Source organism: Fundulus heteroclitus, chromosome 20, assembly GCF_011125445.2.
Source record: "Fundulus heteroclitus isolate FHET01 chromosome 20, MU-UCD_Fhet_4.1, whole genome shotgun sequence".
NCBI lineage: Eukaryota > Metazoa > Chordata > Actinopteri > Cyprinodontiformes > Fundulidae > Fundulus > Fundulus heteroclitus.
This window is the reverse complement of record NC_046380.1, coordinates 12,686,474-12,711,952: the sequence shown is the minus strand read 5'-3', so window position 1 is coordinate 12,711,952 and position 25,479 is coordinate 12,686,474. Positions and strand designations below refer to the sequence as shown.

The following is a 25,479-nucleotide window of genomic DNA, read 5'->3' as shown; positions in this document are numbered from 1 at the left end:
TTCTGATCTAATTTTAAAGCCTGATTAAATAGACATGGCTCTGCTTGGCTTGAAATCGGGCAGGACTGGTTTAAAACGTTAATGTGAAATGTATCATGTACAAAATAAACAAATCTATATAGTCTATATACGTAACGTCAAATAACCAAACTACATTTTGCGTAGCCTGGTTGATTTGCTTTAAACCAGTAGATGAAAATGTGACTAATTTGCATTTCTTTTTTTGCAACGTTTTAAAAGTTTCCATCATATTTGCATGAACATTGAATGGAAACATGGCTGGTCCCATTGTAAAAACTAGATAATTGACAAAAATTGAATAAAAGACAAAATATTTAGATAGGCTGCCATGCGGCCAACAGAAATGATAATGAAGTTGGTAGATTTTCTGGTTATTACCAGTTGTGATCTACTGTGCACGTTTTGCCATTAATACCAGAGTGATCTACTGTGCACGTTTTTCCATTAATACCAGAGTGATTCACAATGAGTCAATATGCTTTTTTTGGCTTTTCCATTAGTAATGGTTACGTGGACTAATTACTATTTTTATTACCTGCTTCAATGTGGTTTCAAGTGCAGCGAGTCGACCCAAAGACACAACGTCAGAAGATGGTTGGTCACTGATACACTAGAGGATGGAGTTACTCTTTACTTAACTACCGCAACTCCTAAAAGGAATCACACCCACCATATTTAAAAAAACAAAACAAAACAACAACAACAACCATAGTAGCTACCAAGTATCATTAGACACTGAATGAAGATGGAAGCCCCCAAATCAGTACCATGGTCCAACACATATGTGCACACATTTTCACAGCCTGGCAGCTAATGAAAAACGTTACATGTCAGACTCTCAACACCACCTTGCTACAAGCCAACCCGTACCAAATCTAATCAATGTGTCAACATGGAAAAGGGACAAAAGTAAAACTACCTCTTCCATTCTTCACAAGTCTGAACTAAGAAATATGGTTGATGACAAAAGCCATTTCTTCCTAATAAGACACCAAGCTTGGGAAAAACTTTCCACAAACTTGTTAGTGAATTAGTATGGTCCTATGAAACCAGACATGAAGATTCTCACCAAAGATAACTGTTATTTTTCTATTAAAATGTACTTTAACAAAATATTAGTTTTGTTAAAGTACAAAACTAATATTTTGTAGTAGTAGTTAAGAGTATGCAAACTTACACAATATGGTTATTGTTTTTTTTTTTTCCAATTAAGCATTAGTTTGTTTTTCAGTTTAATTTGAATTATTTATGTTATAAGAAGGTTGTAAAAAGGTTCATGGTGTAGTTTGTTTATGTCACATAAGCCTGGAGTGTCTTGGTGATTTTTGAGAGCAGTTGCTTATTGCCACCTGTTATTGCCACCAGATTTCTGGTTTTATTTCACAAGTGAAAATAACATGTCATGAACTTTCAAAGCTGTTCTATATTCTGTGTTTTGTGCTTTGCTTGACCTTTGGTAGTTGATAAATTTTCCTGATATTATGTCAATGTTTGACATTTCAGTATATAAATTAAATAAATAAGAAACATACCTGCCCTGGTTCAGCATCTTCACATATAGAGGCTTCATATGGGGTAGCCAGTTCAGGTGGATTGTCATTAACATCCAGGATCCGAATACTAACAGCTGAGAAGGACACCATTGTGTGGTTATCTGTAGATAAGAGCAAAACAAAAAGATTTTAGAGGTTTTGTAATTCTGTATTTCACCAATTCACAATAAACGTCCTCTCAAGATACTCTGCAAAACTAGCAGGGCCAATTCCTATCGAAATATCTATAACCATAATGATTAATGACATGATGTCACAATTGTAACACAATTAAGTCAGCAGTGGAAGTAATGCCAACTGGAAAAAAACAAACATACATGATATTAAAGATTACAGTGTTTCCCGCAGGAATTTGGTTAGGCGAGGCGGTGAGTTTGGGGAGTGTGGGGGGAGGGGCAAGTTTTGCGCGGACCGACTGGCGGAGATGGGGGATGGGGGGTGTGGGGGTGGGGGTGTGGTGAGGGGAGACGCAACGACAATTTTTGCGCGGCCCGAGGGGGGGGGGCGTATCCATGTGTTTTTTACCTGCCATTCACTATATGCACGCGCAAAAGCAACAACAAAAAAACGCGTGTTAACGTCAAATAAACATGCAGGCATATCAAGTTTTTTTTTGTTTTTTTTGTTTTTTTTTGGAATGTTGGCGAGGCGGTAGATTGAGACAGGCATGTGGGCACCTTGTAACAAGTAAGCATTGTTGGAATTTATGTTTCTTAGACAGAATCAAAGAGGTTTCAGACATTTGTCAGTCACTGAACAATAGTGCTTTTTTGTGACCAATAAAAGTGTTAGCACACCATTTTTATTATCACCTAATGCTTTGTAACCTAATGCATATTTTTTTACACTGGAAGTCCATTCCCCTCTGACGTTGGGGTAATTATGTGGCTGAAATTTCTGCCAAAACACACTGAACACTGTTGTACTTTAGCTTACTGCACTCATGCCAAAATTGACAGAGGACTGCAGCTGCTAAAATGCTACTAACAGGCTTACCTTTTTCAAGAATGGTCTATACATAAGGCAGTACAGAGCATCCATAGAGGTATTTACTGATGGCTTTGCAAAATTCAGAATCAGTGAGATCATACACAGATGTGCACAATTTTCCACAAGGATACAGGCAGCCAATTTAGCATTGTGCCAAAGTGCTTATCCAATGGCCCATCAAACTACAACATGAATAACATTTTTCTGGCACTGGTGATTGGCATAACAATCGTACCAAAAATACCCTTTTTGTCTCTGGGTTCATGCCATCTGATGATGAGACTCCTGTACCTGTTAATAACCTGAGTGCCAGTAAGCACACCCTAAAAAATAAGTAAAAATGCACATTTCTCAGTAACTTCAGTGCGCTTACCATAATGAACTCAATAAGACAGATATTATACATCTAAAATACCCTCCCAAGACATTTTTCTTAATGGAACAAAATGTAAATAAAGGAGTGAAGAAGATTATATATAATTAGCACAAAAAACTGACTTCAAATTAGCTAAATGTTTCTTTAAGTCTTAACCCACACGCTTAATCATATGATAATGTTTGATGTAGTTTCCGTCATGCTCACAAAGCACTATGTGTATAGTAGAGAGGGAAGCCTGAGGGCCACACTGTGTGTGTATGTGTGTGTGTTGTGTGCATGTCTATGTGAAAGCACAAGTTTATAAAAAAGAATCAGAGAACATTATGTGGGAGCTTAATGAACAATCTGGTTGCTTGCAGCGTTGGTCTGGGTATCCTGGTTAATTAGAATACACAGCCCAGGAATAAATCAGCATACACAGCTAACAACGCACAGTTAACAGATTTGAGTGGCACCCCACAGAAAATGCAGCAACAGTCTACCGAGGGGTGGAAATAATCCACGCAAATTCCTGCAGCTAGAAGTATTATATTGGATGAATTAAAACTCTTTTACCATTGGTAGGGAGTCAAGTACAACAAATGTACTGTGTACTTGAATAAAAATGCAAACATAAAAGCAATTGGTAGTTAGCAGAAAAACAAGACAAAAATAAATATGCTATAGACTATTTGAAGATAGCGCTAGGCGTGATATGTTAAATAATTAAACAATTAGCTTCAGTGTGCAGGAGAGGGGTTCTCAAGCTTTCACATGCTAATTCACATAAGCGTTCTAACTTTTAGTTAGACTTTGAGGTTTGACTAATGGCATAAACGTTACATTATTACAATATTTTTACTTACAAACTTATGTCAGGACAATGAAAACATAAATACTTTTCAAGCTTGAGTGCCAAATGTCTCTTTTTTCTCTCTTACCTGCCACTATTAATGTTGTTAGAATAAAAACAGGCAGTTATCAAATGTTACACCTTTTAGAGCTGTAAGCAGAATAAACAATCTGAAACAAGACATTACCCATTTACCATTTTAAAAAAGAAGTAAAAGAAAATCTGTAAGCCAGGTTCATTTATGTGGACTAAGTGGCACTGTTGTAAATCTGTCTTCAGAAAGGAAGAAATACAAGGGTTTCAGCAGCCTGTTGGCATGCTCTGCATCTTTGCAGAGCAGCTGTCGAGAATCTACGGTGGGAACGTCTCTCAGGCACTGAATTATGCTGACATTAGTTCAAGAAGACAGATAGAGGATGTGAGCGGGTATCTCTGTCTTTGCAAGCGAGGAGGTGTCTGGGGTGTTTTGGAGCTTGTGACCAAATGGTTCAATGTTGCTGGAGGAAATTGTTTGGTTTAAAGTGTCACCTTTTTCAGCAGCATAAAATGAAGATACAAATGTACTCAACTGTGCCCAAATCGGGTCTCTTCACCTAGCTAAGGCAGGTGAAGAGTGCTAAATATTTGTGTGAATTCATTCATCCTTTTTCTGCATGGAGTTCACTGTTTAGGGTACAAATACCAGAAACCTATGTCAGACTTATGATGAATCATAAGACAAATGTAAAATTTTCTAATTTTGAACACTCCTGTTATGAAAATATACAATCATTTATATGATAATAGTGTATTTTAAAGTTATACAGATATTAACCTTAACACAGTAACCTGGGATGGGAGTTTTCTGTAGAATGCAATGGGTACATTCAGACTTCAGTAAGGGTGCCAACTGCAGGACAGAACAGGAAATTTATGAGAGCCTTGTGGACTAGATAGGGTTTTTGAAAAACCTTTCCCAGGGCCTCAATGTTGTTTCAGGAAACTCCCAAGAAATAGGCCAGGGCAATAGATCACATTTAACGGTCGAGTATCAGAAAGCACATGTCTGAGGCAGATTGAATGTCTCCAGAAAGGGGGGGGTGGGGGGGGGGAGTGGTCAGTCCGTGGACAGTCAGCTGACTGTAAGGGCATGACACGGTCTGCTCATGCGCTCTTCGTTATCAGATATCCAGGACAAAAAAAAAAACAAAAAACAGGTCGCCTGGTACTGGTCTACATTTAGCGCGGTCCGGTTATGTTTAGCTCGGTTCAGTTCAGGTTGCTTACCGTTTACACTTTAGAGTTATCTCGGTTACCGAGTTCGGACTGGTCTCGGCTCGGTTAAAAAAAGGGTAGTGTAAACGGGGTATATGTAAATCCACTGTTCATGGCACAGACATCACGGTTCGCCAGAACGCATCATCACAGAGCTCCTATCTTAGCCTAAAGATTGCTATCTAGGAGCCTTAGTTTAAGAGTGATCCCGACAGTTGCTGAGCACAACTCTGATTAAGAAAATGACAGAGATTTTTTATCTTAGTGAGGATGCGTGGTTGACCCCATTGCTAGGTGTGACACTGTCTTTTAAGAGCTGTGATTGGACATTATAATGCTATACAGCATATATTCTTTGTAAAGTTTTTCACTTTTTATTTATAATTATTCAATATTCTTTTCTAATATTTACTTATTCTTAATACATGTTGTTTATTGAGGACCCTTCAGGCCATTGAAACTAATTATTTTCCTCTATGGCTATGATAAAATGTATCTCATCTGCATATTTTCATAGCGGTATAAGGCAAGGCAAGGCAAATTTCTAAAAAAAATAAAATAAAAAAAAAAAAACCGAAATAGTTGTGCTTTTGAAAGGAGAGAAATCGATTCAAACATTGTTGATGGAGAGAATTTATTGTTTATAGGGAATATTACTTCTATTCTAGGTGAGAAATAAAAATTATTTTGGTTCATTTTTCAGGAAATTACTTACTTCTTCTTTAGGAATATAAAGATCAGTTACAGGTAAAATACGAGAGATGTGTTTGAAACAAACACGAATGCTAACAAAACAACAATAAAAAAGTGATTCACAGATATGGATAGAGTTAAAAACCTAGAAATTTTAAGAACAACTTGAAACAATACATTTTATTTCATTCTGTTGAGAAAAATATCTTAGTCAGGCAGAAGGTGTGTCTCCTCTCTGTTGCTGGGTAGAATAAAACATGACGTTTTATTGGCGGGGGGATTGGTAAAAAAAAGAAGGGTTTCTTTTTATTTCTTTTTATTTATTCCTAAAATAAAAATGGTTATTTTACACAATACTAGGACTTTTGTTTCTACCTTTGTTATGTTACCTGCCATGCTAGCAAGGCTGTAGGGATCTGCCCATTAAACAGATAAATATGCAGACTTCTCTAACCTGTTACAAATGTTTGTTTCAAAAGAGTATTATGTTAAAAATGATGAGTACCATTTCTTTGGTTTCCAAGCTGTCACTATCTTTATGTTTGCGACTGGAATATGCAAACAATTTCCCCTGTCTTTTATTTTTCAATATAAAGAAGGGAAATGTTTAGGGACATTTTCTACTTAGGTGATCACACCAGTTTTTGACAACGTGTATAAACTGCTAAGGAAATAGAAGCTCTGCCATAGCTTCATACAATCTAGGAAGACCTTTAATGTCTTCTGTACCTTTTTTAAGGGATTAGAAATACTTTAAAGGGAAAATATTTGTGGTTCTACCACTGTAATTGATTAACAATTTATTATATCTTGAAAGTGGAAATGTTTCTACACATAAAAACATATTTAAATATTTATGAAATTTCACCTATTCCAACCATATAATTAGTACAAATGCAACCAAATATATAACTTAACAAACCAACAAAAAACAGTTACTCTTCCTCGATTGCATATTATTACTATAGGTATCCCGGCGTTTGTTGACAGGTACTCTGCAATACAATACCATACACAATATTCATTCAAATGTAACAAATTAAATTCTGTTGTGTGTTACCTGCAAACAGTAGCACAACATTTACTGCCCTGTGTAACGTAAGTTTTATCTAATTTTCCCTCCCTGTTTAATTTAGCCTATAAAGTTGCACATGCTTTGCATATAAAACAGTTCACTGCCAATTTGTTTTCCAGCTCAATGTTCCTGTCATATTTCACATCCCTGAACCTATTTATCTCCCTTCAACATTCTAACCAGTGTGTGATTTGTTTGGACGTACGAGAGATAATGTTCAAATAGTGTGAAAGTCAAAAGGTCTGCATGTGTTTGCCAGACAGGAAATGCAAGGAAATCATGGCATAGTAAACATATTTTCCATGCAACAGAGCAAGAGATAAAGACTTTCAGCTTCTTCAGTGTGTTTTTGCCCTCAGGGTGAAGCTCTTTTTTTCCACCTACCTGTCTAGGTGAAAAAAACAGTTTTGCAAATGTAGCATCATGCTTGCTATCAGTTCTCAAAAATTATATGACACTCCAACTTAACCTGATACGTTTTGATAGCGAGGACTGCCAAGAAGCTTGGATACGCTACTAGAGACAGTATATTAAGTGCTTCTCTCGCACATGGAAGTTTCTGTGCTCCGTACATGGAAGACAAGCACTATACAGATGAGAGGTTGCTTCATCTTTCATTGTGCTAGTGTCTGCAGGAGTTGCTATAGACTTTTAATTGGGTGAGGTTAAAGAATGCTGTGTGGGCAATTTTTTGGGATTAGTGGAATATGTATTGGAAGTTAAACAGAAGTGACTTCACTTAGACTACATGCACAACTGGACATTTAGTGCACTTTTAGGACAGTGATTAACCTTAACGTTCACTCCGTATCAACTGTCATAAGGCTGCTTTTGCTTGTGCAATACTGATGCGCACACAATAAAATAGTTCAAAGTTCCATAATGGACTGGAATAATTGAGGCTTATGCCACAAAATAAGAGTGTAACCGTGTCCTCAAACAACCTGACCTTGTGGTGCTCTAGACTTGAAATAGAATACAATCTTATGGTTAAAATAAAGTTATTTCTTAAAATGCTCTAACTAGCCTCTTTAAATGCATAAATGGGCAAACATCCTACCAATTTCCATCTCTCTTGTGTCTACTTTTCTTTGTCTCTATGTTTTCATTATTCTTTCTTTCTCCTGTCAGCTTACAAAGCCTCCAGAGCTCAGACGGTCTAACAGGCAATAAAGAAACATACTGGGTGGGCATTCTAATGCCACTGACCACATACTTTGTCTATGTAGATATTTCTATGGATGTCAATGCAAGAAGCTTTATCTTTCAGTTGCAGGCATGTGTTTATGTCTAACATTGAAAGGTGCTGGGCTGCATTAAATGTTCAATTACCATTAAAATGTGCCTACGCCATCGTGCAATGCACAAAGACACAAATATTATTCCAGAAATACTCAAACAGCTCAGATTTTGCCTTGATATCTGTATTGGGTAAAACTGCAATATATTCAGTTTATGTTGTATTGATAATTAAAGAAATGAGAGAGTGGGGAAAAACAAAACATATAACAAATATAAAGGAATTTAAAATTTAGCCTTGTTTACGGCATTGTTTTCTTTGTCTGACTCAGCGAGATACAAGATCCCAGTTAGATGCAGAATCCAATCTATTCAGCCATTGCTGCAATCCCAAAATCACTTCATCGGAATAAGATTGAAAAAGTGAAAAACAGCAGGTCTTTTCCATTTTCAAGTTTTCTTCTAATGGCTTGGTAATAACTTTCCTGCTACCTAAGTTATTACATATTTCATTTTTTTTCCTATGACAAACACACCCAGTGAGATGAAAAAAAAAGAAATGTTCTTCATTCATTTTTAGCATTGTGTTTTGTAAACTGAAAGACTAAGATGATGACTATATTTTCCTTCTGGAATGAAACAAAAAAAGCATCAGAGTAAATTGATGACTACACCAACAACTAAGATTTCCCTGATGATTACATCAAGAGTTTTGATTTAAAAATACAATTAGCATATACTACAAGTGCAATATGTTGCTAATATATCATATTGATGTGTATGACTGCCTTCAGGAGTCTGGGGTATACACCAATCTGGACCTTTAGCCTTATTTTGGTTCAATCTGTCCTGCTGGCTCTTCACTTGACTTGAGACAGAAAAGTCAAATGGAGAAACAACATCTTCTATTGAGAACAAACAGGTAGAGGCTGAAGGGTAAAGTAAAGATAAAACATTGGAGGTATGACAGGGAAGTTTTGTGTTAAAGGAGGATGTGATGACTGTTTGGCTGTGGGCAGGAGTGGAGGATGCCGAGCTTGTTCCTGAACTGAACCTGTTCAGATCATTGGCTCTGTCCAGATGTCCATCTGTCTGATCATCCTTCTGCTTAAAGTCTGTGATCTACTTCATCTTTGTTGTTGGGCAATCATCTAACTGTTTTGATGGGAATGGTGTTGTCCACACAAAAGTTTATATAGTCAGTCACACACTCAGTCATGGCATTAATGTCCTCTCCATGTGTTTGGCACAGTGCATACCAGTCTGTTGCCTCAAAACAACCCTTAAGGGCGTATTTGGCTTCCTGTGACTGTTTTTGTCACAGTTCTCTTTAATGCAGGTTGCCATTAAAAAATAGGCTTATATTCTGAGCAGAGAGGAGGCAGAACGAGGTCTTGCCTTAAGATATGTATGAGTCTTTGACGTTTGCATAAAACGAACCCGGAATTTGTTTTCTCTAGTAGAGTAGGTGACCAACCGTTGAAAAGTTGGAAGTGTAGCCGAGAGTGAGAGATGATTAAAATCAGTAGATATTTCCAGAAAAGCGTTTGGATGTTGTGTCTGTGGCTTATCCGCAACTGAGTTGATGACATCACTTACAGTGTCAGCAACAGATGATGGTGGAATGTAGACAGTTGTCAAAATAACACTGGTGAACTCTCTGGGCAAATAATATGGATGACTGCTAACACTTCGATATCCAGGCTGCAGAGACAAAACGTCACAGTGACATGTCCTGGATGACACCATTTGTTGTTCAACAGCACCACCAATCCACCACCTTTGCTTTTTCCGCTCTTCTTTAAATCACTGCCCGCTCGTATGGCCAGAAAGATTGGCAGAGAGACGCTGGAGTTGGGAAGTTACAGCCATGTTTCAATGAAGCACATAATACTGTATTCCCTGTATTCTGGCTGGGTCCTTGTTAAGGCTTGGTATTCCTCCAACTTTTTTCCTAAATATCTCACATTGCCCATAATAATCAATGGACGAGATGGCTAACATTTCCTCCCTCTCTCTTTTCTTCTTGCTCCTGGTCTGAAACCTTGGTGGCTCCTATTTTAGCTCATCTGAGATTTGGGGAGATGGTTTAAGTATTATTTCTGCTTTTGAGATGTTAATAAGCTGCTCCAGGTTGTACAAAACAAACTGGTTGCTATGGTTATGCATCATAACAAATGTTCCAAAAACCAAAAAACCCCAACAAAAATCCTTCAAGCAGCACAGTATCCAACATCACTCTAGAAAAATGTCCAAAAATAATTGATACACAAAAAAGAAGGAATTGAAGTTTCCATGAAAGATTTACAACGCAACTATACGACTTGCATATCAGTCCAGCTCCATTGATGTTATTTAGGCTTCATCTACACAAAGACGAGCAAGGCAATTTTTTAAAAATGATTGAGAAAATATGTGCTTTTAACATGAGAGGACGCAGCACCACAGAAAATGCTGTAATAGGTATGCCGGAACCATTGGTGGCGCTGTGACATTGTGATTGAAACATGCACAAAAAAAAAAAAACAAAATAAAAAACACCGGGCATGCATATAACTATGGCCCCATCCACCTGGAAACGAGATTAGGTGTATCCGCAAAGTTATTTGTTGTCTAGTCTGTGCCTCTACAAAAATCCGACATTTTTGGGTGACCATAAATTATCGTTTTAGAATACAGGTCCCAGAGTGGATGAATTTCAAACAGTCGGTTTCATGTATCCGTTTGTAAATGTGAGCCCCATCTTTTCTGAAATGATGACATTGTGGCTTCGCCTCTCGCCATAAAATGCATGTGCCTCACTCTCACAAACAACAACAAAGTTGCTGCAGTTGATACTAAGGCAAAGCTTTATGTAAATCTTGATTTCATTTTGAATTACTTATTCAAACCATATAACCTTATTTGAATTACTGATTTAAATTAAATTTTCAATGATATTCTATGCACTGTGATGGACTAGTGATCTACCCTGGGTGAAGCCTTCCTCTCACCCAATAACCACTGGAGATAAGCACCAATAATCAACAGACCCTGGAAGGATATGTGTGTATAAAAAAAATGATAGATGGATTTATATATATATATATATATATATATATATATATATATATATATATATATATATATATATATATATATATATATATATAATCAGTGGTTTCAAACACGGCAAGCTCTCTATCAAAAGTAGTGTAAACTCCCCTTCCTCCCACAACCCCACTAATCCTAACAACTGTCTTTTTTTCCCTTTAATTGTAACTGAGTTGCAATTTTTTCAAGTAATTTAAAAGTATTAACAATTCTGTTCCTCCGTTCAATATTTTATACTGCACCTCAAAACAGTGAATGCTCTAAACCTGTGGTCCTCAATTCCAGTCCCCAAGTGCCGGTGTCATGCTACTTTTATTTGTTACTCTGCTTCACATACCAGATTTAAATAATCAGGTCATTAGCTGGACGCTGGAGGACTTGAGTGCATACAGAGGAGCTAATTCAGCTATTTACTTACGTGTGTTGGATCAGGGACACATCTAAAAGTTCCAGGACACTGGACATCGAGGACAGAAATTGAGGACCACTGGTCTAATCAAAAGCCTTTAGTTCTACTGATAATTAAGTTGCAAATGATTAAAAACTCACTTCTTATTTTGTTCATCAAATCAAGTGTTCCATGATAAAATAATAAAACCTTTGAATTCCAGACTTTATTTAGTCATTTGGCATTAACAGTCTAAATGGTAAAACAAATTTCAATGTTTTTTTTTCTCAGATTGCAACTCATGGAAATAGTTTTTAATTTATTAATTTATTTTTTACAAATTACAGATTTGGGATTGGTGATAACTGGTACCAAATCAGTGTTAAAAGGAGGTATAAAAAAGAGATCTGTGTACCTGCTTCCACAGCCTTCACAGTGATGTTGTGCCAGCCCGCTGTCTCTCGGTCCAAAATCTTTGCTAACGTGACGGCACCTGAGTCAGCATCAATATGAAAGATCATGTCCTGGTCTGTTGTTGGATCAATGGAAAACCTGGTGTAAAAAAACAATACAAAGAGATAAAAATAATGATGTACAGAAATTGAAAGGAAGTGGTAAATGTAAACACATTTCACATATCTTTTAAAGTTGTCAATTTTTTTTTTACCAAATTTTTCGGATTTCCTAAAAGATGAACATTGACTATGTATAACATTTAACGAATAAATAATGTTTAGTTGATCAAATATCATCCTGCTTACTCCTGGTTTGTTTGGCTGTTCTATCCTATCTAACCCAACTAAGAGATAATTGCAAAAAAAAAAAAAAATACACTATATTGCCAAAAAGTGTTCATTCATCCATCCAAATAATTAAACTCAGGTGTTTCAATCATTTCCATGGGTACATGTGTACAAAATCAAGCCCCTAGGCTGTTTCGACAAATAGTTGTTAAGGAATCGGTCACTCTCAGGAGCTCAGTGAATTCATTAGAGGTACTGTGATAGGATGCCACAAGTGCAACAAGTCCCACTCCTAAATATTCCACAGTCAACTGTCAATGGTATTTTAACAAAGATGAAGAAATTGGGTGACAGCAACTCAGCCTGAAGTGGGAGGCCACGTAAATTGATGCATTGAACCCTATGGATGTCAGAATGTGGTGTCACTTAAGCTCATATTCAAATCAAGGTAGGTGAGTGAATACTTTTGGCAATATATTGAATAATAAACAGACAGGAAATAAACCCTATTTCACGTAGGGTGAATATTATAAAGTGTTGTATGAATTAAACTATTCAAACAATCGAAAATATTAAGGCCAACCAGCAATAATGTCAGTCTTAATTTAGAAAATTGGTTAAAGCAGTGCAAGACACATCACTGATAATGTCATAAGATGCATGAGTGCATATAGTGACACTTTCCAAATAAAAAAGGGAGTGGGGGAAAATATTAAAGTTTCATTGTGCACTCTGGCGAAAGCATAAATGGATTTTTCCTTCAATGGGATACTGGCTGCTCTCAAAAGACTGGTGAGTAAACAAAAAGTTGCTGAAAGGTTTCTTTGTTCTTGGCTCTTCTATCCGACAAACACACACTTCAACACACCCCTAAACACAAGCAGAAAAACATGTACACATGCAGATGGTTTTCTTGAACCCTCATAAACCAAAATAAAGAATTATGAGCTCTATCAGCTCTTATGGCTTCTGACAAACCTGCCAGCCAGCATTCTTGTGGTCTGATTAGAAAGGAGGCTACGTGTTAGGATTATGAAACAAAATGTAATGGTAAGCCAGAGTGGGATAACAAACAAGGCCTTTGATTCCTAATTATAGTAGTTCATAAAACAGTAGGGGTTAAGAGAATAATTTCCTTTTTGTGTTTTACACATATTTTTGAAAGTTGAGTATAGAAAAGGAGAATCTGGAATGAAAGTAGTTGCTTTGCTTTCATCATGTAGCTGATGACATGTACCTGTTTTATTTATTTATTTTTTGCTTTTAGGCCAAATTTTAATCACTGTATTTCTAAATACACCACAGATATGCAGTGACACATTTTGGCACAGCAAAGCAGAAACAAAGAATATACTTTTAAGAATGGATGCAATCAAATATCTGCCTGTGATATGTTCTGTATGTTTTAAGTGTTTAAATGTAAACTCGCCCGTACTCCCAAATTCACCAAAATGACAAAAAATAGTATTACACAAGCAACAATAATCTTTGTGCAGTGTAATAAAATAGGAACATTCTTGATTAGTTTACAATTTCCAACATTGCTTAATTAACTGAATTTATTTAAAATTTAGATTTAAAATTTTATAATTTTTGGCTTATAGTTAAGAGTATAAAAATAATAGAATGTATCTGACTGACAGGAGTCCCACATTGTCGTTCTACTGTTACTAAGTTATTAAGGCAAAATCTATTTTTTCTTGATGATTCCTCTACATTTAAAACCCACAAATACATCCTTTCCTCCAGTGTTGTGCATGGAGTTCAAATGCATAAATTAATGGAGCTCACATTTCTAATAACTTTGAAATTAATGTTGCTGTTTTTTAATTAAAGAAGGCGAAGAGAACTCAGAGTTCATCTTGTCATTTGTTTAGCACTCTATTTGGGGGGATAGTTTGTGGAGAAAAAAAGCAACTGCAGTCCCTCAAACTGTGTGTTCAGTGTCTGCCGAATGTAAGCGAGCATGTGGATGCAGCAGAGCTGTGTGAAGACCTATACTGGCAATTTAGGTCTATGCATTTCCTCTCAATTTTATATCGACTATGCCACCTTAGACTTTGTTTTTTATATATGAACTAAAGGCCCAAGCTCCAACCATTAAGAGTATCAAGTTATACAGAGTTTTTCTTATTAATTCATTCTGGTTATTGTTTATGTGTGATATACAGAGCAAATACACACATAGAAGCTGCAGATCTGATCTTCTCTCTCCAACCATCCGGAAGAGCAACAGAGATAAGTTTAATTTACAAGATAAAATATTTTGTCAGCTGATATGCTTAAACAGACTTAATATTTTACTAAGGAGGAACATCGTAGTGGATTAACTCCAAAATAACTAAAAGTGGATTATACTATTTTGACATTGTAGCTCGAAAAATTAGTGAGAGTGTCAAACAACTTCAATTTTCAGCTTTTGGACATTTTCCTCTATTACTATAGGTTTATGACTCTGCAATAATAGTTCAAAGAAAGCTTAATTGATGTTATTAAGGGGATTTTAAGTGACTACAAACATAGTTTGAATGCACTACTTTACTGTCAAAGTTATTAACTAGTTAAGCTAGTTTAAACTAGTTTAACTAGTTATTAACTAGTTAAACTAGTTAGAGTTAAAGCTGTTAACATTTTATTTATTTTGGTGGTGTACTATAAATATGTATGAATTTGTTTCAACCTGGCTGAACTGACTTACGAACTAGTCCTTAGGGATGAGCTAGCACATCACTGCATAGATCTTAATATTGATGGATAGTGATTAAAACAATATAACTCTACAACATCAGATATGTGACGCTTAACGCAGTGTTGTGCCAGTTCAGACGTGACAGAAAGCGGGCATCAATTCGGGACGTAACGGACTACGTTACCCATGATGCATTGTGGTCAAAATGGCCACTAACTCATGTGGTCAAAATGGCCACCAACTCCCATCACGCAACACGGCAAAATGGCCGCCGATCAAGATAAGGTTGCTATGGTGATGGCTATAAAAGCCGATCACACACGACAATCTTCCTTCTTCCCTGGCTTTAGCCAACCCGAGAAGACACACACAGCTGATTCCGTTGGGGTGATCCCACGCCACGTGTTCGAGTTTCTCGCTGGACCGAGATTTTTCGACGCAACGGTTATTCCCTGCTTTTTATAACAGGAGGTCGACTTAAATAAGTACTTTTAAATTCCCTCTGATCAAAAGACTGAGAGACGCCGCATCTCCCAGTGATCGAAGAGGACCCCGCTTTGTCTGGCCAATAAAGCGACTGTTGAACCCGGAGGAAGAAACGAAGGAGCTTTTTCCCCGTCCCGCTGCAGCCTGCGGTCAACTGCGCTCGTCAAGACGCGTCCAGAAAACCGCATTTCTCGGAGCGCTCCGGACCAGCCCCGAGGCACCTCAAAGTAACGGGGTCTCCCCTTTTATTTCTGTCTCACCAACAGGGTGTTTAGAAGTGCCTGGGCAGGCGTTAGAACTTTGTAGGTGTTGGTTAATGCTTTTATTCCACGACGAAGTTGGAATTATTTTGCTGAACATTTTCTTTGTATGTGCATGCATTTTACAATTGATTTGCTGTGTTGATTTGTGATCCATCAAGAACCCCGCCGTGGGTTACTGCTTCATTCCTTTTCATCTTTTCCCCTGCTTTCCCCCCTCTCTCTTTTCGCTTCTCCTTATCAGTTTAATCTCTTTGTCCGAGCTCGATTCGCGGGTTTGTTTAAACTCCCAGTTAGCTGCGCCCTCTTTAAGCGAGGCATTATCCCATCAGCGTAAGCGTGGTTACGTCATTAGGACCTCCCCTCATACGTCATCGTAGCAGCCATCTTGGGAGGGTGACGTGTATCTGAACTGTGAGTTAAGTTAAGATCTGCTAACCGCTCATTTTAATCCATTGTTTATTTTTGTTTTGTTCTTTATTTCCACATATATATTTTGCATGTTTTAGTTTAGTAGTGAGTAAGAATTCCAAAGTTGTTGAATCAGAGAATTACTGTAACAGGGAATTGCTTTTGGTTCAATAAAACCAACGACTGCGGAATAGACATTGTTTTGTGTTCAGTCCAATTCACAGTTGCCTGGGTATTCAGAAATCAGAGCTAACCTCCTTTGGAGTTAACATCTGATATTAATACAGAGACAATATCATTGGATGGTGATAAGGAATAAGGATTTAAACTCTAATTGCAGTTACATTGGGGTTCTCACAGCCTGCTGGATAAACCTGGTCGGTTAACAGTCCGACCTGATCATTTATTCCAGCATAAATGAGTTCACAACAGCAAATTAACTAATGCATTAGTGGTATAAATACTTACAAGCTTATAGCTAACATCACCACCATTTGAACTATATTTGTTATAGCGGAAATTTGAGTTGAATGATTTATTATTTAAATTATAATACCAAATTATAATTAATAATAATAATAAGCATATTCAACCAGCTTATGGCATAACAGCAGCATACCAATGTTTTGTGTTCTGTTACACATAGAACAGTGGATGTCATGCAATTTTTGTTGGAGCGATATTCACAGGACCTGTGTGTTGGTTTACTCTGTTAATGAAACTGTTATAGCTTCATCTATGGCTTCTCCTCACATTGTAACTACACTTCAGATGACATAGAACCCAAAGACCTGGATGCATGTATACAGTCTTCAGTTGCACAAGACAGAGTCATGTGAAAGTGTTTTCCCCCTTTCTGATTTCTAATTTTTTTCATGTTTGTCACATTTAAGTGTTTCTGAACATCAAACATATTTAAATATTAGTCAAAGACAACACGTGCAGCCACAAAATATTATTTTAAATTGAGTTGTTTACTGGTAGGGGAAGAAAATCCAAACCTACATGGCCATGTGTAAAAAAAGTGATTCCCCCTAAACCTAATAACTGGTTGGGCCACCCTTAGCAGCAACAGCTGCAATCAAGCGTTTGCAAAAAATTACAATATGTGTTTTACAGCACTGTGGAGGAATTTTGGCTCACTTACCTTTGCAAAATTGTTGTAGTTTTCACTACCAACATCATATTTTACTGTTAGTATGATGTTCTTGTTCTGAAATGCGGTGCTATGTTTATGCCAGATGTAATGGGAAACACACCTTTGGAAAAGTTCAGCTTTTGTTTAATCAGGCCCATATTTTCTCACAGGTCTTGGGGAACGTCAAGATGTGCTTGAAAAATCAAGCCGAGCCTTAATGTTCTTTTTGCTCAGCAGTAGTTTTCATCTTGGACCTTTACCATGTGGACCATTTTAGCACAATCTCTTTCTTATGGTTGAGGCATGCACTCTGACCTTAATTGAGGCAAGTAATTTTGTAATTTGTATTAAGGATCCCTTATTAGCTGTTGCCATGGCAAACAACTAGTCTTCTTGGGGTCCGCATTAAAAACATACAATAAAAAAATGTAAATAAAAATAAAAACCGAGGTCTGCAGTTCTTACGGTGTTGTTGTGGGGACCTTTTGTGAACTCTTGGACGAATCATCGATGCACTCTTGGGGTAATTTTGGTCAGCCAGCTACTCCTGAGAAGTTTCATCACTGTTTCATGCTTTTGCCATTTCTGAATAATGGTTCTCGCTGTGGTTCACTGGAGTCCCAAAGCTACAACTTTTTTTAAATGACTTTGTAACCCTTTCCAGACTGATAGATCTCAATTACTCTCTTTCTCATATATTCCTGAATTTCTTTGGATTTCAGCATGATGTCTACCATCAGGTGGGGCAGTAATCAGGCCTGGACGTGGCTAGAGAAGGTGAACTAAGGTGTGATAAACCATAGTTATGTTTTAATAGGGCCAATCACTTTTTTTCACGCAGCACCATGTAGGTTTGAATTTCTTTCCCTTAATAAAAATGTTAATTTAAAAACAGCATTTTGTTGTTGTGTTGTCTTTAGCTAATATTTATATTAGTTTGATGTTCTGAAACAAGTGAAATCAGGTAAGGGGGTAAACACTTTCACACTATTATACATTGTTCCATGTTTTTCATAAATTAAGTATCCATGTATGTGCAATCATTTTAGGCAATGGATTACACTACTTTAAATGGAAAATGTAGATTTTTCAACAAGTAGAATCCTTAGGTCTTTCTGAGATGTGTTTATAAAGAACAGCTGTCAATTCATTCGATTAAACCAGAGGTCTGCAAAATATTTTTTCCCCCCCAAAAAGAATTACCTTTAGAAGACTGTTTAGAGAGCGCAGTGTGTGAGATTGGGTATGGGGGTTTCAGGATTACACAGTTACTCAATTCTTTGGATTTGGTAGTCTTTTTTCAAGGTCAGAGTTGAAAACATCCCCTTAAATATGAATTCTGATGGGCAAAGTTAGAGGTTGCCAAGCAGCCTGATGTTTAGTACACAAAACGGCTGCTACACACAAAACATAGTGAATATTGGAAGAATAAACTATTTATTTAGCACTTCTAATATCAAAGCAGTGAAGCACACAGTTCTACTGCAATTCATGAACATGTTCCTTTACTATTTCAAAAATTGTAATATAGAGAAACACATTTCTAGCAGCTTTTAGTAATAATTATAAAACCACAACAAATAGCAAATTCCCCCAATTTTAAAATTTGCAGCTTGAAAACACTCAACTTGGAAGATGCATCATCTTATATCCACACAGTGGCTTCTTAGACAAATCTAACGGTAATCAATTCTACCCTTAAAAATGCCCTCCTCCTCCATAAGCTGTGTCTCTGGGAGGGCGACCAAACAAATTTAAATGGTCTCTGATGTATAGGCGCAACCATTTGAATTTACACTTTGGAAACGAAAAATAACACTGATCTTAGGAAAACTTATTTAAGGAAAATAACCAGCAGAAACTTCAAATATTTATTGTGTGGTTAGATATATGCATGAGGAGCCTGTATTCTTATTTATTAGCATAAATCTTCAGACTACAAAACTAAAGTCAGTGAAACACGAGTGAACTGAAGAAAAAGGCTGATAAAAGAGTCTGTACATTGCCCAGGCCTTTATGTATGAATGAAGATGGAATTCTTTAATCTATGAAATATGTAATTATTTTCTATTGTTAAAATTAGCCCTATCTCTTCCATACCTCACAGGTTTGTTCATCACATCTGGATCCCTGGCTGTGACAATGCCAACAAGTGATCCAACTTTAGCATCCTCCTGGACTTCCATGACAGCGCCTTCCGCTGGTTGAAAGATGGGTGGCTCATCAATATCAGACACACTGACCCGAACGATTGTCTGATCTCGGAAAGATCCAAGGTCAACAAAGCGAGGATCAACATGCTTATTTACTGCCTCTACGACAACATTGTGGGTCCTCTTGCTCTCAAAGTCAAGTGGCTGAAAAAGAAGCAAACAAGATATATGATTTCAAGTGAAAAGGTCTATTAAAAACTGATTGGCCACAACATCATCCATATTTCTTGGCATTCTTGATTAAGATGTGTAAAAAGCCTTAAAACAAATTCATAGTTTATTGATGTAGCCTTTTAATCTGTGTATATTTATTCAGATCTCATGTTAAAAAAATATATCACAAGGTTGGAAGGTAAAGAGATAGAGGGATATTTTACCATTCTGCTTAGAGAATCTGACATAGTGTCCAGAGTCCTGTGTCCATCTTATGATCCCTTTTCCTCAGCAAACAAGTTTTGAACAGGATTTAGTTCTAAGGACTGTTAAATTGAGAAGGACAGGTTCTGTTGATTTTGCATTTGTTTGACGATTTCTTTGTTGGTTTGGGCATGCGTTTGAGGTCTTTATCCTGTTGAAAGAAGCAATGGTAACCTATTTTCCCTTTTACTCAAGAGTTTAGATCTGTTTTTTTATCTCTGTATTTCAAAAAAAAGGATGTCATTTATTCATAAGGTTTTCAGGAACTTCGGAATAGAAAAAGACACACAGCATCTGATATTGTCCACCATACTTGCTAGAAAGGTGAAAGTATGGCGGACTACACATTCATCCATATGTATGTAGTGTTTGTTATCAAAAAGCTAAATCTAAGATGTTCAACACACTATTGTAAATCAGCCTTTCAATGTAATTGCATCAGATGGCATGATGTCATAAAAACATAATGCTCTCTCTTTGCCTTTCTTATTCCTAGATTTAACACAGCAGTATAAAATATTTGATCATTGCATAATTAAGGATGCCTTAGATCGTTTGGACAAGTAAAAAAAATCCCACCTTGTGGGTTCTGCATCTGTCAAACGTCATGTAAAATGTGCATGCACTCCATTGCTACACAATCAGTGCAACTGTAACCCAAACATCCCAGGAAAGAACCAATAATAAAATTATGTAATTTCATGCTAAAGTATCCTGAAGGGTACATCCCCAGGGGAGGCTGGATAGTTAAAAATTTAAATTGTATTTAAAAGTTTCCCTCTTGATTAATATGGCTGGAAAAAAAACTGACCAGTGGTGGTAACTCATTGAGAATTTAAATTTTATTTCCAGACTTTCAATTAATATGAATAATGGTGAAGAAAAAACAAGATGGTGAAGTTGTGTAATGTTAATGTACCTTATTGTGAACAAAACAATGTCAATTAAACATCAAGTATATTTGCACAAAGTGCAAGAGTGCACAACTACTTCAAAAGCATTATACAACTTGATGGTTCACAAAATAGACTGCTATTTCTCAACTAACATAGCCAATGTGTTTTTAAAACCCCATGGACACATGGAAAACACACCTATAGTTTTATCTGATCAAAAACTACAGTTTCAGTTGAATTACAGTAAAGTTTGTCGAACTTCACACCTTTTTGTTTATAAAGATCAGACAAAAATACTTTTTTAGTCACTGCTCCATTAGATTTTATGTGGATTGCATCTAATGTTTCTTATGAAGATGGTAAACCTAATATTGCATTTGTTGCAAGAGCTAATTAATATTAAAATTGTATTCACTTTCCTTTCCATCCAGCTTAGCATGGAAAGGGATGGGCTTGGCAAAGAAATTGCCGTACCTCCCACAGCTTCCCACAGTGGTCAGTGGCTAAATATAATTACAAAGTCAGCCTTCAGGCACCTGAAAAAATTTTCAGGTGCCTGAAGGCCAACATTTCAGTCACATTTCCAACATTGAAAGACTAATGACCTAGCAGGATTGTGAAAAACTCATCCGTGCATTCATCTTTAGTCTGATTTCTGCAACAGTATCTGCACAGGTTGCCTAAAATCAGATAGCTGCAGCTGATCCAGAACACTGCTGTCCTCACTAAAATTAAGCAAGCACCCCAGTTCTAAAGCCTTACGGCATCCTCAGAATAAAACAAAACATGGAAACGCAGCATTTAGTTATAGGTTTCACTAATCTGGAACAAACTCCAAGTCTGAATAAACTCCAACAATCTATTATTTACCCATTAAAAACCACAGCGTGGGATATATTTGACTCCAAATATATAACCAAATATCTTGAAAGACTTTGAAATTAATTTATAGAACAGTGAAATTGTAAATAACAATGAACATCAGTCTTTCAGAAAAAGTAACAAAGTATATTTTTGGAGTATATTTTCTGAAAACGCAATAACAACATAATACCAATAAATCTGTCAAAATAACAAAAGATCTGCACTGTTCTGATCAGTGTGGTCCATAATAATCATGACCATCACTGTAAAATCAGTGATTAGATATAAAACAACATACAGTAAAGCCCTGTGATGGATTGGCAACCTGTCCAGGGAGTGCCACATCTCTCGCCCAGTGACTGCTGGAGACAGGATCATGGCACTGTGATAATGGGACAATGAAGGGCTTACAGAAGAGTAGAAACATATATATCCTCACATCGGTTATGACTATAAACCAGCATAGTTAAGACATTATTTATGTTTTTGGCTTCATAAAATAAGCTGCTGGTTCAGTGAGTTTTGCACATAGAGTGGTTTAGGCTTTAATTTGAAAGGTTGCTTGAGTGGTAAGATTGTGTTGCATTGTTATTGCAGTGTGTTTTTCCAGGTATGCTGGCATCTTTTTACTTTTTTTTCATTGAGCTGCTCAGTGTTGGAATAGGGATTTGTTGAGGTGGATAATGTTCAATCATTTAGACCAGCCTCTCCCCGTTTAGCATATCCATTTAGTGGATATGCAATATGCATACACAGTTGCCTTGGAGGATGCAGGTCCTGGATTCGAATCCCCACCTGGGGCCTTTCTGCATGGAGTTTACATGTTCTTCCTGTACGTGGTTTCTCTCTGGGTACTCTAGCTTCATCCCACAGTCTAAAAACATGACAGATTAAAGAAGTAGTTGGTACTCCTGCTCTGAAACACTTTTTTATAGTGGGTAAAATCATTCTTCCATCCTGAAAGTAGTAAATAAATTATATATTCAGAAAAAAGGAGGTTAAATAATTGATCTCTGTGGGAGCTGCAGGTCTGTAAAAGCGTCTATCACTGCCATTCAGTCCGAAGGGCTGGGAGGGAGTTCTGGTCCTTCTCTAATCCCCCTCTAAACCTCAAGTTCTGGAGGTATTACCTCGTCTGTTGGTTGTCCCACATGCCAATCATTCTGACGTGTTCACGTAACGTCGGTGTGCGTGAATGTTCCTTATTAGTTTCTGCTTACTGGCTGCGCATGCGCACTTCTAGTGATTATGTATCCGGTTAGCTTAGTGGTTAGCTTCGGTGATAGCCGTTCATTGCAGCTCTACTGCTCTCATCATATACTTTGAACATGGCTGAGAGTCCCAAGAAGCAAACCACGTACAAGTTTATGAGAAGAAGAGGAAGGCCCCAGTAGAAAGAAATAAGACGGATTTGGGAGATTTCTCTTTTCAGGCAATCCCCTTGAGGAGCGGAAGAGCAAGGTAAGACGGTCTTACGCATGTGCAGTTATTCAAAAAGGGACCTGGGGAAACTTCCGAAAAAATCGGCGACTCTACCTTTAAGGGCAAGTTGAAGAGTAATTAGTGTGTGAGTGTATGTGTACATGGTTGTCAGTCCTGTGTGTCTCTGTGTTGTCCTGAGATAGACTGGTTACCTGTCCATGGTGTATCATGCCTATAATCTAATGACTGATGGTGATAGGGACCAGCCAACCCTTTGCATCCTTACACAGATGAGCAGGTAGAGACAATACATGGAGGGATGGTTATTTGTAACGTGTTTGGATTGGTTGAAAAAAAAAAGAAGGTAAAATCTAATTTCTTTAGAGTTGCCTTTGACTGTTCTATACAAACTATTAACTAAAACATCATTAATATCAGTCTGTAGTCCAACTTTCCTTTCCTTTATTATGTCACCACATTGTACTTGTGTTTTCATCATATAAAGCACTTTGAATTGTCCTGTTGCTGAAAATTCCTATAAAAATAAACATGCTTTTTTTTGCCTAAACAAAACGGGTTTCTGTGTAATGCCGTATTTATACCCTGTAGAAACAGGAAGTTTTTCATATTTAAAAAAAAATGCTTCAGTTATTTCAGTACAAAAGGTGTTCTGATGATTTTGAGGAAAACAATAATTTCATAACATGAAAAAATACTTTACATCTACTTTTAATGTTGGGTTAAAGTTAAAAATTAGATCAGTGAAAGATTATTATAAAGAACAAAATAAACATTTATTTGAAGGCTTTTACACATCATCACCAAGGATGGCAATAAACGTGGCCAGTGCTGTGATTTATAAAGGAATCAACATAGAATTCAACATCGTTGGTGGCTCTGAGTCAGTAGAGTGGGGAAAAAAAATCTGTCATTATCCCTCTTATGGTATTTAACCATTGTTTATAGTTTTTTTTTTTTGCCATTGGGCACAGCACACTGCAACATCTCTGATCGCGTTCAAATTTAAAGGTATAATAGTAAAAAAACAAAAAAAACAAAGACACAAAGAAAGCCTATTTTACGAATTATACTGGTAATTCTCCATAATGTTTTGAACACTGTGTGCTACTCTCCTGATTTACTGGAACATGTAGTTTCTCATTAGCCTTTGTGGATATAATTATTTTCTTACTATTCAGTAATGTTAGGTAAGTTGCTTTTGTTTTATTCATGTGAGGAAAATGTGTCATTTGTGTAAGAATTACTTAAAAGCATTGCACAGATTTTAAAAGCAACATGGTGGTTATTTTATCCATATCTAATGAATAAAAATACACTTTTCAAACAATAAACCACTCCCAACACCAAATAGCAAAGAATAGGATGTAACAGAAGACATCCCAGTGGTATTGTTAGCAGAAACTATAATAAGCAACAATATCACTAGAATGAGAACAAGTCTATGATCTTGTTTAATACAGTGTATAAAGAAGACATATTACTACAAGTAAGAACATAATTCTTCTCATTTGTTTATTCAACAGTCAATTCAAACCATATGCAAATTGTCTTTCTTTTTGGAATGGCAATTATCTCAAAGCTCATTTCTAGTCATTCGTTTTTATTATTTAACATGAAATTCAAGCAGTTACTGTAAAAATAAAACCTGTATCAGTAAACAGAAAAGACTGCAGCAGAACTGCTTTAATTCAGTTGTACCTTTTTGATGGAGACAACAGCTTCTTGCGTCTCCACATCTGTGGTGACCTTGAACAGATCTCCTCCCTCTTTGATCAGATAGCTCATATCTGTGTTCTCCCCCATGTCTGCATCTGTAGCAATGACGCGTCCGACCGGTGTTGCCACAGCTGCCCCTTCTGACACCGAAAACTGGTACATCTCTGGTAAATTGAGGAGGTGGCCGGAGGGAGAAAGCATAGACAGTTCAAACAAGGTGGGTATAGATGGAGTTATATAAAACACCACAAAGAAGAATGGGGGCTACAAATGTCACACAGAGATGAAGAGGAAAAGCACCAGGATAAGGAGAGTTAGATGGCCATGAAAAGGAAATCAGAGTGGGAAGTGTTGGAGGTACTGAAGAACCTTTTATGCACAAGAAACATGACTGAGAAAAGCAAGAATGTAAGATCATACCAAAGACATGTTGAAAATGACAAAATTTTAATTAATAACATCCATCTTAACTCTATTTTTAGCTTTGGCATTTCTGTTAGCTGTTACATAACACATATTTAACAATGTGCTTTCAAAGACATTGTTTTGCAAGACTAAACCCAATGTTGTAGTTGAAGTGACACAAGTGTTCAAGACAAATGTATAGGATATACCATAAATCATTATCAACTAGATAAACAGTAACAAGATGAAATGCCTTTGTTACAGGAACAGAAATTGTGTGA

The 25,479-nt window shown here is 36.8% G+C and overlaps 1 protein-coding gene across 2 annotated transcripts in view; it reads right to left on the bottom strand.

Moving 5' to 3' along the window:
• Positions 1-25,479, bottom strand: part of LOC105918743 (cadherin-22) — a 278,331-nt gene that overhangs the window by 35,798 nt on the left and 217,054 nt on the right. For both annotated transcript variants that reach the window (XM_012853899.3, XM_036151556.1), the window contains exons 7-10: positions 24,776-24,957; positions 19,345-19,601; positions 11,933-12,069; positions 1,554-1,675 (exon numbers count right to left, since the gene is read on the bottom strand). In XM_012853899.3, coding sequence (XP_012709353.1) covers positions 1,554-1,675; positions 11,933-12,069; positions 19,345-19,601; positions 24,776-24,957 — 698 coding nt within the window. The remainder of the gene's footprint in view (positions 1-1,553; positions 1,676-11,932; positions 12,070-19,344; positions 19,602-24,775; positions 24,958-25,479) is intronic.